This window comes from Danio rerio, chromosome 18, assembly GCF_049306965.1.
Source record: "Danio rerio strain Tuebingen ecotype United States chromosome 18, GRCz12tu, whole genome shotgun sequence".
In the NCBI taxonomy this organism is placed as follows: domain Eukaryota; kingdom Metazoa; phylum Chordata; class Actinopteri; order Cypriniformes; family Danionidae; genus Danio; species Danio rerio.
In genome coordinates, this window is record NC_133193.1 from 48,525,020 (window position 1) to 48,539,277 (window position 14,258).

Here is a 14,258-nt window from a genome sequence, read left to right on the forward strand (position 1 = left end):
ATTCAGCGTCTTGTGTCGTTTACCTGCAAGGAGTGTAATCCTGGTCTGACCCTGTGGCCTGTTCACTGTAATCTCATTTGTCATAACACCAAGTGTGTTTGTGACCCTGAAGGTTTGGTCATCTGAAAGTTCTGCTCATCTGATTGAAGGAGGGGGAGGGGTTTACCAAACTATTAAAGGGGACCTATTGTGCAAAAATCACTATTTAAAGGGGATTAAACAGCCGTGTGCCTATGTGAATAACTTCTAATTCACTAAATAATAGCTTCTTATGCAAAAAAATCTATTCATTTTGTATTTCATAATCACACTTGATAAAAACAGTCTGCAGAAACACTTTGATTGACATTCTCCCTTTGTACGTGTCATCAGAGGGAGAAAACCCCGCCCATTAGTTATGATCGCTCGTTGATTAGCATAGGACATTAGTCTTGTTTTTGAATCTGCCACTATACTGACTCACAGGCACTTTTAGCTCCGCCCTCTTTTAAAAAGAGCACAATCTCATTTGCATTTAAAGCGACAGTGACCAAAATGGCAACATTTGGATCAAATCCTAAAAGGGGCAGCTTCAAAGAGTTGTAAAAAATTATTTGTGTTGCATTTTTAACCGAAACTTTACACACGCTCACTCTAGGGCCATCGAAGACTTATTTTACATCTTATGGCAAATGGCAAAATAGGTCCCCTTTAAGATATGTTTTTTGTCACTGTACAATCACAAGTGGATGACATTAAATACATGGTCTGAAATGTGCACTTTTAGATTCGGTTAAGAATACATTTGACCAGATTGCTTTTATTTGGAAACACTCTTTAGGGAAAATACATTCGAAGAGAGACCACAATCTGTCTGGCTTCTGATCAAACATGTGTTTGTTTTTAAGACGTGTTGTGAAAAAGCTCACCAAAACAAAGTATTCATTCTTCAGTGCTCCGTACTGAAACATGGATTACGATGGAAATCCTACAGTAGCTGCCTCTTACAGTACATGCTTTTCATTGTGTAATTGTTGAGGATCAAACTGAACGCTCCCACTGAAGTGATGGAGAACGTCACAATGTCTGAGCAAAAGTGGCGTCCAGATAGGGCTCTGAATACATTTTAATATAGATTAAAGACAGAGCCATAGTTGTATAAATGTCTACAGTGGTAAACCGTGTCTGTCTGTCTGTATCTGTCATTCTACTGTTCTATCTGTCTGTCAATCATTCGTTTGTTTTTTTCTATCTATCGTTCGCTTGTTCTATCTATCTATCTATCTATCTATCTATCTATCTATCTATCTATCTATCTGTCTATCTATCTGTCTGTCTGTCTGTCTGTCTGTCTGTCTGTCTGTCTGTCTGTCTGTCTGTCTGTCTGTCTGTCATTCGCTCGTTCCTTCTATCTTGTTCGCTTATTCGTTCTATCTATCATTCAGTCTATTTATCTATTGTTTGTTTGCTCATTTGATCTATCTATCTATCTATCTATCTATCTATCTATCTATCTATCTATCTATCTATCTATCTATCTATCTTATCTGTCTGTCTGTCTGTCATTCGCTCGTTCCTTCTATATGTTGTTCATTCTTTCTATCTTGTTCGCTTCTATCTATTGGTCGTTCGCTCTATCGTTCATTCCATCGTTTTTTCTGTCATTTTTTTTGTTTGTTATCTGTTGTTCATTCTTTTTTATTCATTCTATCAATCGTTTCTTTTATCTATTATTTGTTCATTTGCTCTATTGTTCATTCATTCGTTCTCTTTTGTACATTCTATCTGTTGTACGTTCTATCTATCGACCTATCGTTCGTTCAGTCTGTCTACCATTCCATACATCTATCATAACTAGAGAATCTATAATGAACTCAGCAGAGTTGTTATTAATTTTAAGAACTCTGCACTTTTTTGTGGTGTAATTACAAATCATTTTAAAGCTCTCTTGTAAATTTGCTGACACCCCCTAGTGCAGATAGGAATCAGTGAATAACAGCGACTATTTTGTTTGTCTAAATATTGGATACTTTGTTTTTATTTTTCATTTTGTTGCTAAAGTAAGATTGTATTGTTTTGCCACCTTGTACTTTTTTGGTTCCTTTTGTGCAAGTTGTTTAGGTAAGAGTTTGAAAACGTTGACGATTTTGGGATCAATTATTATTTGTTTTGACAAGTTTATTTTGCTTACCCCATTTTTAGATTATTAAGCTTGTTTTAAGGAAAAACAAAAAAAAATTTATGACATTTTAAATGCAAAGATGGCATTATGGCAACTTGACAAACAAAAAAATACATCACATTCTGCTTTTACCTTTGTCATGACAACTTAACATTGTACTATTATATTTATTTATTTATTTATTTGTTTCATTTTTTTACTTTGATTAATTTTTTTATTTTTTTTTATTTTTTTGTAACTTTTATTTTTACTTTTTATTACTTTCATTTTTTTGTATTCATTTTATTTTTTATTTTTTACATATATATATATATATATATATATATATATATATATATATATATATATATATATATATATATATATATATATATATGAAAACGTTGACGATTTTGGGATCAATTATTATTTGTTTTGACAAGCTTATTTTGCTTACCTCATTTTCAGATTTTTTAGCTTGTTTTAAGGAAAAACAAACATTTTTTATTACATTTTAAATGCAAAGATGGCATTATGGCAACTTGAAAAACAAACAAATACATCACATTCTGCTTTTACCTGTCATGACAACTTTTCATTGTACTATTATATTTATTTATTTGTTTGTTTATGTTTGTTTGTTTGTTTGTTTGTTTGTTTGTTTGTTTGTTTGTTTATTTGTTTGTTCATTTTTTTACTTTGATTTACTTTTTACTTGTATTTATTTTTTTTATTTTTTTATTTATTTTTTTTTATTTATTTTTACTTTTTATTACTTTAATTTTTTGTATTCATTTTATTTTTTATTTTTATTTATTTATATATATTTATATATATATATATATATATATATATATATATATATATATATATATATATATATATATATATATGAAAACGTTGACGATTTTGGGATCAATTATTATTTGTTTTGACAAGTTTATTTTGCTTACCCCATTTTCAGATTATTTAGCTTGTTTTAAGAAAAAACAATCATTTTTTACGCATTGTTTTTTAAAACAAGACAATATGCTTTGCTTGTATAGAAAATGCTTCTTGATTTAAAAAAATTTGAGATATTTGGACTAGAAAGAAGATTTTTATTCAGGACACCGATGTTGATATATCTTGTATGTTTCTGCTCTGTGTGTGCGCAGCCCGTCCAGCGGTGTGGTCTGCTCGGCCCTGCGGTCATGTACGGCACACGAAAGACCTGGGACGTTGGCCACACCCCCTGCCTGCAGGAGCTCTGGAACAAAGACATCTCATTGGATGGTAAGCACGGTCACATGACTACTTCAAAACCAGTGTGGCAACATTTTTCAGAGGATAGCAGGAATGTTTGAGTGTGTGTGGAGCAGCGGAAAGGAAAAACTCAGAGCAGACGTCAGATTGAGAAGAGCGAGTGATGCATTCTTGCAGAGAGATCAACGTGCACTCTTTCCTTGTACAGAAGAGTCAATCTCCTTAAAAAACCAGAGGAGGGCTTGAACACTAGGAGTATTGTGTTTGTTGGAAGAAGAAATGTATGTGTGTTAGTGCTGCACAGGACAATATAACAACAGGCACAGCGATTGTGAGTCAGACAAAGACACAAATGGACTAAAATGGGAAGCAGACAAAGAGGAAAAACAGGGAAATGTCGAGACGACTGGTTTTCACAGTGATGTGGTGACAGGTTTGCCTTCAGTCTGACACTCTTCCACTGCTGTGTCAACATTTAACTCATCATAGTAAGTGTGAACGAGGTAAATACAATGATAGTTGTTGTTTTTTGATAATGTTCAGGGCTAGATTGATATAATCATGTTAGTGCTTCACTTGCAGCAGGTTGTTATCTTATCATGTTGTGGGATACTATGACGCCTGCAGGACCTTAACCTGATTTATAATTGCTGCATTTTTTTTTGCTAAAATGGCTGAAGACTTAGTTACTTGCCCTCATTACACAGAGAAATCGTCAGTTGTTTTTGTGGTGTTAATTAACATCAGCTACAATGCTTCAACAAGTCTTAAAAAGGATGCTTGCTGGATTTCATTAATAGGGAAAGTAGTTTTTTTTTGTTTGTTTTTTTTTGGAGTCCGTCTAGGATTTGAAGAGGCTGTTCACCCAAAAATGAAAATTTATAGTATAACTTTACTTGAAATGTGTTTATGAGATTTATGAGACACGTCATAAAGTAATTGAGATTTTATGCATGCTTATTACATTGTCATTAATTGTCATTCACAAAGTTATGACATTTTAAATGCAAAGATGGCATTATGGCAACTTGACAAACAAACAAATACATCACAATCTGCTTTTACCTTTCTCATGACAACTTAACATTGTACTATTATATTTATTTATTTATTTGTTTATTTTCTTACTTTGATTTAATTTTTACTTGTATTTATTTTTTTGTTTTATTTATTTTAATTTTTTACTTTTATTTATTTTTACTTTTTATTACTTTAATTTTTTTGTATTCATTTTATTTTTTATTTTAATTTATTTTTTACTTTTATTTATATTTATATTTTTATTTTTTTACTTCGATTTCTTTATTAATTTTTTTACTTTTTATTTATTTATTTATTTTTTACTTTTATTACTTATTTATTTACTTTTTTTACTTGTATTTATTTATTTTTAACTTGTATTTAGTTTTTATTTTATTTGTTTATTTTATTTATCTTATTTTTTACTTTTATTTATTTTTATTTTTTACTTATTACTTTTATTTATTGTATTTATTTTTATTTATTAATTTTTTTATATACTTTTATTTTACTTTGTCTTTATTTAATGTTTTACTTTTATTTTTAATTTTTTACTTGTATTTATTTATTTTTTACTTTTATGTATTTTATTTATTTGTACTTTAAATTATTTTACTTTATTTATTTTGTACTTTTGTTTATTTATTTTTTTACTTTGATACTTATTCTGGACTTTTTTGGTGAATTTGGTTTAACTTTTTTATGATACCTAATTATACACTTTATTAATATTCATTTTTACTGTTATTTATTTATTTATTTATTTTACTTTTATTTGATCAACTTATTCTGGGCTAATTTTTTGGTGATGTTTGTTTCCTTTCTTATGCTACCTAATTATACAATTTATGAATATCATCATTTAATATTAACACTTTTCATATAAGTCGCTTTTTTGTGTTGTTGTTCAGCAAGTTCTCTGGATATCCTGATGAGTGATGGTGAAGAGGAGAACTCCTTCCTCTCGTTGCCCAACTCTGTGCTTCAGCGCCACTGTTTGACCTCTGACCTCTCAGAAACGGGAACCTCTGAACAGCAGCAGCTGCTTATACAGGTATGACCCAGTCACTGCAGTTTGATAAGACCAGCTTCAGCATGATTGTTCCAGCATTATTCTGGGCAGTTAATATTGTTTATTTTTCAGAAATATTGATTACTGCCTATAACTACAGTAGGTGTGGGATTTAATTCTAAAAGCAAATTCTCCCTACACTAATATTCAAATTTAGGTTGAGTAAGACTATTTATATGTTTGTTTAATTTTTGATGCAGAAAGGGTGCATACATTTGATAGTCAAATGTTGACTTTTGTAATAATCACAATATATTATATCACAATATTATATTATTATTATTATTATTATTAGAAATGCGCCGAAATGACAATTCTAAGGCAAAACTGAAAATGCTGGATGAACTTGGCTGAAAATCGAAAATGCTTTATTGTTGTTATTATTATAATTTTGGACAATTCCAAATGCCGTTTTTTTGAAAGTATGACCTGCCAATACCAATTTTTGCAATTCCGATATTCTGTAATATAATTTTACAAATTACAATTGTTCTAACTACAATTTACAGCAAATAAACAAACAAATATATGCTTATTAACGTTGTTTTTGTTTTTTGTTTTCAAAATAAACAATCATCAATTGCAGAACTTTGGAAACACATTTAAATTCAATTCATCTTTATTTCTATAGAGCTTTTAGACTCTTATTTCTGTAAATGTTTAAATTGTTTAAAAAGATTTTTAAAATGCATTATTACAATATTTGTAGTATTGTATGATATTGCTACATATAAATACAGTTTTAAAACAGTTGTGATTGAGTCTGATTTAGCCAGATGTCTGTATTCAGGAGCTGGTTTGTATGTGAGTTGTCTGTTTTCTATCTGTGTGATCTTTGCCTAATTGGTTTTGCAGAGTTAATAAGTCCCAGCCAACAGGCAGTGCTGCCTTTGTGCTCTGTGTTTAAATAATGTTATCAGCTGTAGAGTTTCTGTTGAGCTGCTTGCAGGTTCTGTGTTTTTCACTTTGAGATTTCCCTCTGGGAAACATCTGCAGGTAAATCACATTTTGGTGACTTCATTAGATTGGCTGCTATCTACTGATGTACTGTTCCTGATTCGTAGTCTATTTCGGATCCAAAAACATTTATATTCATATAGTTATTATTATTATTATTATTATTATTATTATTATTACTATTACTATTACTATTATTATTACTATTATTATTATTATTGTTGTTGTTGTTATATTTACATAATAAACAATATAAATAAAATTTAATTTTTATATCCTTTTTTCTTTCTCTACATCTTTTTTAATGGATTTTTCTTTCTTTCTTTATTATTTTCTCTGTTTATATATTTCTTTATTTTCTTTCTTTATTTCTTTATTTTATTTCTTTATTTTTTATCTTCTTTGTTTATTTTCTTACTTTCATTTTTTTATTTATTTATCATCTTTATATATTTGATTTATTTTATTTATTATTTTCTTTATTTTATTTTCTTTTTCTTAATTTTCTTTCTCTATTTCTTTATTTTTTATTTCTTTATTTATTTTCTTAATTTCTTTTCTTTTTTATTTATTCTCTTTATTTTATTTCTTTATTTTCTTTATTTCTTTATTTTCTTAAATTTTTTTTATTTCCTTTTATTTTATTTTCATTTTTTTTTATTGAAAGATTTGTTTGACCGTTTGTTGTTGGTTTATTGGGCGACTTACTAACATTGAAAACCTTTGCATATTTTGAAGGAAATGTTGCTGATGTTTGTTTGTTGATTGTTGCCATGGTCTTGCTGTATGATTATTATAGAGTGCATTAGTGCCTCTCTCCATATTTGCAAGTTTTCTCAGAGGTTGACAAGCTGACAAAGCATTGCAACTCTGATACAAGTTTTATTTATGGAGAAATTTAAAAAGCGCTGCAGTGCTGGGAGGCTTTGTGTTTGTCTGAGATAATGAGTCTTCCAAAATATATGGATTCCATACAAAGTATGAAGTTGATAAGTCAGTTCTTGTCACGTGACTGTTTTCAACTGGCTGGATTCGCCTGATTTATTTTTTTTATTATTTTATTTTTGACAAATGGGTTGCGGATCCATTCCTTGGCAGTTCTCAGGTCCTAAACTGGGCCTTTTCCTCTTCACAAAAAACATTTTAAAGATGTGAGATTTCTTACTCATTTTGCTGCTTGTTGGTTAATTTTAGGCACTCAAGTGACCAAGATGTAACCAAGAGAATATGATTATTTTTTTAAATAAAAGATTGTTCAGACTACAGTATGGCTTTTTTTCAATGCTGCATTATTCTTGTTATGCCATAAGATGTATCACACTGTAGCTGCTCCTGGTCTATAGATATGGTAAAAATAGCTCATCTAGAGTTACATAACATGATCCAGTGTGAGTTATTATACATTACCTGTGTGGTCCTCCTCTCTTTGATCTCCAAGGGTGGAGAAACATCTCTGAAAAGGACAATCTAGAGACAGAGAGTGCTGGGGTTTCCAGTCTTTTCAATATGCCAGGAGGCATCCGATTGGCCGGAGCGATCACATGTATAATTTGTTCAGCCTGCCGCTTTTCAATGCATTGACGGCTCTTCTCAATACAAACAATAGTTTAGACATGGGATAGCTTTGTTATGAGCTTCTCTAGATCTATCCGTGTTGACCAGGCAGTGTTACCTGTATAGGTATGATGCTTTTTTAGTAGTCAAAGCTCCTGGTTTGTGTTGATTTGGCTAAAATGCAAGATGAAAATAACGGCATGTGTTCATAGCATCTTCTCAAATAGCTGGTATGTGCTTGTTTTTTTATTTACAGAGATTGATGTATGGAATTTTTTTTTTTTTTTTTTTTTGCGTGTTCTCTCATGTATCAGTGTCACTGTCAAGCCTCTGTATTTTAGTGTATTTTATTATAATGTGAAATGGTAAAGACGTCTAGACACCATTTTTGTACCATTTAAAGTGTCGGAGCACTTTAATGGATGTTTTTTTTATTTTAATTTATGCAAATTTGATCTGAAAAATCATATCTAAAATCATCTTTATCCTTTTTTACTTTTAATATCTAATACTATTTTTATATTTGTTTGTTTTTATTTTTTATTTATTATATTTGTTTTTTTGCATTTATTTATTTTTATTAATATTATTATCATTGTTTTTATTTATGTATTTAATTAATTTATTTATTTTAATTTAGGTTTGTTTGTATTTATTTATTTTTTTATTTTCATTAATATAAATTTGTATTATTTATTTTTATTAGTTTTTTATTTATTTTGAATTTAGATTTGTTTATTTACTTATTGATATTTATTTATTTATATTTGTTTGTATTAGCTTGTATTTATTTTAATTTTTATTTATTTATGTTTATATATTTATTTTATTTATTTATATATTTATTTATTTTAATTTGTATTTGTTTGTATTTATTTACTTATTTATTTTCATTAATATTTATATTTGTGTTTATTTTTATTTATTTTCGTTGGTTTTATTTATTTTTATTTATTTTTAATTTACATTTGTTTTGTTACTTATTGATATTATTTATATTTGTTTGTATTTACTTGTACTTATTTTCATTAATATTTATAATTGTGTTTTTCATTTATTTTCATTAGTTTTTTATATTTATTTAATTATTTTTAATTTGGGTTTTTTATTTATTTATTGTTATTTATTTATATTTGTTTGTATTTGTATTTATTTATTTTATCAATATTTATTAATATTTATGTATTTATTTATGTTTATGCTCATTTGATTATATTTCCTTTTTTTGTATAGTCTCTTATTGAAATATGAAGTTATTATTATGTAATATTTTTTATCTGTGTTGATCTTGCCATGAAATAGCCATACCTTCCTGATGTGGCAATAAATAAACAAACAAAAATCAAGCATCAGTGTTTCACCGCTGACCTTTTTCATTTCATGCTTTTCTGCTTCCTTTTCCCCTCCACCTCATTTCTGTCTCTCTTCGCTGCCTTCTCACCACTTCACCTGTACAGAGGGTTACTTTGTCCTGTTCCTGGACTTCTGCCTATGTAATTCCCTCTGATTCTTTTTGTGTGCTTAGCTGCGAGCTGCTTTACCTCATTCTGACATCCTCATTACACTGTAAAGTCTCTGACATTCACAGCTCTTGCTGCTTGCTCAAATGTCACTGCTAGAGGATTTGTGGTCTGTCAGAATTTCTGAACGTTTTTTGCAAGGTAGCTTTTGCCAGTAGGAATAGTCGCTTACTCTGCTTTTTTGTGAAGTACATGAAAATTGCTTTACTGTAAGTCTTCTTTTACTCATTCATACAGTGACTAAACCAGCAAAAAGTTTTATATAAACTAATAATATACACTGTTTATTGTACTGCTTGCACTATTATATGCACTATGTATTATATTTATTGTACACTATTTATTAAATGTATTGTTAATGATAATACACTATTATTATTGTTGTTGTTGTTATTATTATTATTATTATTACTGTTAGTTATTATTATTATTATTACTATTATTATTATTATCATTATTACTGTTTGTTATTATTATTATTATTATATTTAACCATTCAGTATTTTTATTATTTTATTAATGATACTATTATTATTATTATTATTATTATTATTATTATTATTATTATTATTATTATTATTGTTATTGTTGTTATTATTGTTATATTAATGAATATTAATGATAATTTTGTTATTATCATTATCATTTTTATTATTTAATCATTCAGTATTTATTATTATTATTAGTGATAGTAGTGTTCATGTAGTAGTATTGTTGTTGTTCTTTTGGTTAAATTTTTTTTTTATTATTATTATTGGTGTTTTTTTTATCATCATCATTATTATGTAAGTTGCTTTGGACAAAAGTGCCTGATAAATGACTAAATGTAAATGTATTTCTGTATATTATTTTGTAATATTTTTAAATATTTCCACAGAAATCAAGGCATTCATGTGGGTTTGGTATATTAGCACAGTAGGTTGAGTATACAGTAAATAATGACTCATCATTGGAATTTTCTCAGTAACCAGTTTGTTTTACTTAAAACCCTCCCTATTTTAGTTTAAAGACTGTTCCTGCTTATCTGCTTTAGTTTTTCCTGTGTAGTTCAGGTTGTGTATGGTGTTTGTGGTTGAACTTAGACAGGTCTTATTGTGTGTTTGCAGACATTGCAGGAGAGAGTTTGTGAGTTTCAGGCACGTTTGCGCAGCGAAGACGCAGCTAAAAGACTCCTGCTTCAGCGACTGCAGACTCACGATCACCAGCTCAACCAAGACAACCATCAGAACCAAGAGTATTCACCACTTTACCAAGAACCTCAAGAGCAGCTCAGACTGCAGGCCGGCCAGCTCAACCAAGCTGCGTCTCCTACAGGTCAGAGAGTGCAGCACTATTCAGACTGTTTTGTTAATAATATTTATTAATAAATTAATAAATTAATTCATTCATTCATTCATGCATTCATTCGTGCATTCATTCATTCATTCATTCATTCATTTATTAATCAATCAATCAATCAATCATGAATCACTTAATGATTATTAAACACATGTTATTATTTATTATTAATTATAATAATAGCACTAAATATAATTAATTTAATCATTCAGATTTTTGTTGTTGTTGATCATGTTAATATAATGATGAATAAATAATGACTGATAAATAAATTATTATTATTAATAATAGTTATTTATTTAATAATTCAAGAAAATATTATTATTAATAATAGTTTTTTATTTAATAATTTAGCATTTTGCTGTTGTGGTTGTTATTATTATTTTATTATTAATAATAATAATAATAGTAATAATAATAATAATAATCATAGTAATTATTATTATTATTATTATTATTATTATTATTATTGATATTATATATTTAATAATGCCTGATTAATAAACACATACATCATTTATTGATCTATTATTGTTAATAATAGCACTAGTTATTATTAATTTAATAATTCTGATTGTTGTTTTTGTTGTTGTAAATAATATTATTATTATGATGATGACTAATTACAGACTGATAAATAAATTTAAAAATAATTATTATTGATACTAGTTATTTAATTATATTTTGATTCGGCATGTTGCTGTTGTGGTTAATAATAATAATAACAATTACTATTATTATTATTATTTTAGCATTATTAAATGCTTGCTTATTAATAAATAAACAATAATTGGTATTATTTATTGCTATTGTTTATTGAATCATTCAGCATTTTGTCTTGTAATTGTTGTTAATTATCATAACAACTGTTATTGTTGTCATCATTTTTTTGTTTTTTAATTAGTAGTTGTAATAGTTGTAAAAATGTTTGTATGCTTATAATCCGAAACATTTTATAAATTTTGGTCCGTGTATGTGTAAGCAGGAACAAGTCACATGGATTCCGATTTACTCAAATCAGATTTGGGCCTTGTTCATAAGTGGAAATTTATCCTATATGAATCCGATCTGTGTTCTCATGTCTGCAGTGTAAGATCGGATTTTTACCTCTTAATGCGAGTCGCGCGTCATTAAAAACCATAGCGAATGACGTCAAGTCCGACATTTTCTTTTCGGAACAGACTTCAGCAGAGTCCCAAACCTTAAATCTCATACACAAGCACTTAAACAGCTTTCATATTGTCATATAGCACAGGTATTTAAGCATGTTAACGAGAGCGAGAGAGCGCAATGTCCACCACATAACCAATATAAACTAATATAAAACTAGTGCGTACATCATCGTGCATAAATCCCGTCATGGACATTACATTAAGATGCTTAAAGGTTTAAAAAAGCCAATATATCAAAAGAAGATGGACAAATGAGAACCTTTCTGCCTGTTGTAAACTATGGTAAAACAGCTTGTCAAAAGCTGCGAACAGATTACATACAGGAATAGAGAAAGAGCACTCTTTAACTATCAGCTGTTAGTCAGCGCCTGCTCTTTTTTTTTTTTTTTTTTTTTCCTGGTCATTGCGCAGGAAATTGCACATGCCGTGTGCTTTTGTTAATGCAGGCGATCAGATACGAGTCACTTTTAAAAGATGGTGTAAGCAGGTCATCACAAAAATCGGAATTGACCATCAAGATCGGCAGTGTAAATGCAGCCTAAATGAACTAATGGTGTTATCTTAAATAACTTGTCTTATCTTATGGACTAAAAACAAAGGCTGTTTTCATGGCATTAAGTCTGTCTGTGTGTTTGTATGTATAGGTGTAAGGAGCTCTACTGCTTTAACTCAGCGGCCTGTGGATTTTCCCAGCGCTCTACAAGTGAGTAAAGTTCACTCACCGGAGCGACTGCAGAAAGTAGAGGGGGAGCAGCTCGCGGTCATTACAGGACTGCGCACACAGGTACGTGACCCACATGCAGACAGCAGCTCCGCTTTCCAGCAAAAGATCATTTACATTCCTCAGCCGACGCGTGTAGTGACCTTTAATGCATCAATATTTATTGTTTCTGTCTGGTCTGATTCCAGCAGATCGATGCCTTGTGAGGGTGGATGCGTGAAACTTGCTGACTCATTTTTGTGAAGGAATCTGACTCAATAATGTTGTATGTTTGTGGTGTTGCAGGTCAAAGAGCTGGAGGAGAAACTAGTGGATCAGACACAGGAGGTGGAAAGACTGCGCTCTGAGCTGGTGAGTGGATGAAACTGGAGAAATATTATTGTCATACTACACATTTCCATTGATTTCTCATGTGTTCATGCTCATTTACACTCATCTAATTCAGTTTTTATGATGGGAGGGAGACTGTTGTTAACCTAGCGGCCTGCTTTTGATGATAGCAGAGGAATGTTTTTCTTACGCATTAAGATTTATAACCAGGACTGATCTCAAGTTTGAGATGGGTGTGGGTGTACAACCAAAACTGAAAATTCTGTCATCATTTACTCACCCGTCACTTGTCACAAACCGGTTTGAGTTTCTTCCTAATGTTGAACATAAAAGAAGATATTTTGAAAAATGTTGTACCCTGGTAGACACTGACATCCATAGTATTTATTTTTTTCTACTATGAAAGTCAATGGGAAGTCTATGGAAACCAAATACTATGAAAGTAAATCTGTTCCCGACATTGTTTCAAATATGTCTGTGTTCAACAGCAAAAAAAAAAAAAGGTGTGGGACCACTTGAGGGTGATTGCTTTAAACTGTGAAATGTGTCCCTATAAGTAAGCTGAAAATTCATAAAGCCTCATTCTCATTTGGATAAAAATGTTAAATGATGGAAATGTAATAATAAGGGTGTTTATAAGGAAAGCATTATATTCTAATAAATTAGTAAGACTAGAGTGATGATGCTGAAAGTTCAGCTTGGCTCTTATATCAATTATATCTTACAATATATTCATTTAGAAAACTTTAATATATAATCATAACAGTAGGTGTTTACCGCAGATTCTTGAATGTGCCTTAAATGTAAACCGTGCTTTGTTAAATTGTTATAGAAGAGCCCATTGCTTCTAATGATGTTTTTGTGTAAAACGGGTATAAACCTCAGGGAATGAATGAATGAATGAATGAATGAACGAACGAACGAACAAATGAAAAAGCAAACAAATGAATGACTGAATGGACCAACGAATGCACTAATAAATGGACCAACAAATAGACCAATGAATGAACAAATTAATGAACGAATGAATGAGTGAACGGATAAATTAACGAATGAATGGATAAATGAATGAACGAATAGACCAACAAATGAATGAACAAATTAACAAATTAACAAACGAGCGAATGAACAAACGAACAAACAAACTAATGAATGAATGAACAAATCAATTAATGAATGATTGAACGAA

At 29.5% G+C, this 14,258-nt stretch overlaps 1 protein-coding gene across 50 annotated transcripts in view; it reads left to right on the forward strand.

Moving 5' to 3' along the window:
• The window catches only part of kifc3 (kinesin family member C3), a 65,935-nt gene that overhangs the window by 31,830 nt on the left and 19,847 nt on the right, over positions 1–14,258 (forward strand). For 28 of the 50 annotated variants that reach the window (XM_009293855.4, XM_073929660.1, XM_068214961.2 and 25 more), the window contains exons 2-6: positions 3,298–3,415; positions 5,317–5,459; positions 10,615–10,822; positions 12,663–12,802; positions 13,025–13,090. In XM_009293855.4, coding sequence (XP_009292130.1) covers positions 3,334–3,415; positions 5,317–5,459; positions 10,615–10,822; positions 12,663–12,802; positions 13,025–13,090 — 639 coding nt within the window. In that variant the 5' untranslated portion in view covers positions 3,298–3,333. Of the gene's footprint in view, positions 1–3,297; positions 3,874–5,316; positions 5,460–9,445; positions 9,482–10,614; positions 10,823–12,662; positions 12,803–13,024; positions 13,091–14,258 lie in introns of those variants that run through there. The other 22 variants (XM_068214958.2, XM_073929656.1, XM_073929655.1 and 19 more) reach the window with 3 other exon arrangements.